The 485-nt window shown below is 69.3% G+C and overlaps 1 protein-coding gene across 1 annotated transcript in view; it reads right to left on the reverse strand.

Annotated features, from left to right (window-relative positions):
• The window catches only part of GLTSCR1 (glioma tumor suppressor candidate region gene 1), a 15625-nt gene that overhangs the window by 10956 nt on the left and 4184 nt on the right, over positions 1-485 (reverse strand). The window contains exon 6 of the mRNA XM_009999492.1: positions 257-415. Within this exon, the coding sequence (XP_009997794.1) occupies positions 257-415 (159 nt within the window). The remainder of the gene's footprint in view (positions 1-256; positions 416-485) is intronic.

Here is a 485-nt window from a genome sequence, read left to right on the forward strand (position 1 = left end):
GTGGGTGCCGGGCGGTTGGTGATGGGGATGATCTGTCACCAACTCCTTCCACGGGGACAGTGCCAGCCCGGGCAGGGCAGGGTCACCCTCAGGCCCCTGCCTCGCTCCCACCAACTTAACATCCAACCTCAAACCCCATTTTCCCTCCCTGCTGACGAAGGGAAGCGCCCGGCGGTGGAAGGACCAGGATTACGGCTCCACTGGAACTCTCTGCTGTGCCCCCCCAACCCAAGGAGCCCCCGGGGGCTCCACTTGCCTGCTGCAGGAACATCTGCATGGAGTCCTGGTTGATGACAGCTCCGGTGGCCGCCTGGCCCAGGATGATCTTGTCGGGGCTGGAGGCCAGGCCGGGGCTGGGCTGGGAGGCTCCGGGCGGCGCGGCGGGCGGCACGTTGAGCTGCAGCGGCGCGGGGGCCTGGGAGGCGGCCTGGACGGTCAGGCTGGGGGGCTGGTCGGAGCCGGGGAGCAGCCCAGAGACCGAGCGT

Source organism: Chaetura pelagica, unplaced genomic scaffold (genome assembly GCF_000747805.2).
Source record: "Chaetura pelagica isolate M959 unplaced genomic scaffold, ChaPel_1.0 scaffold2216, whole genome shotgun sequence".
Classification (NCBI taxonomy): Eukaryota; Metazoa; Chordata; class Aves; order Apodiformes; family Apodidae; genus Chaetura; species Chaetura pelagica.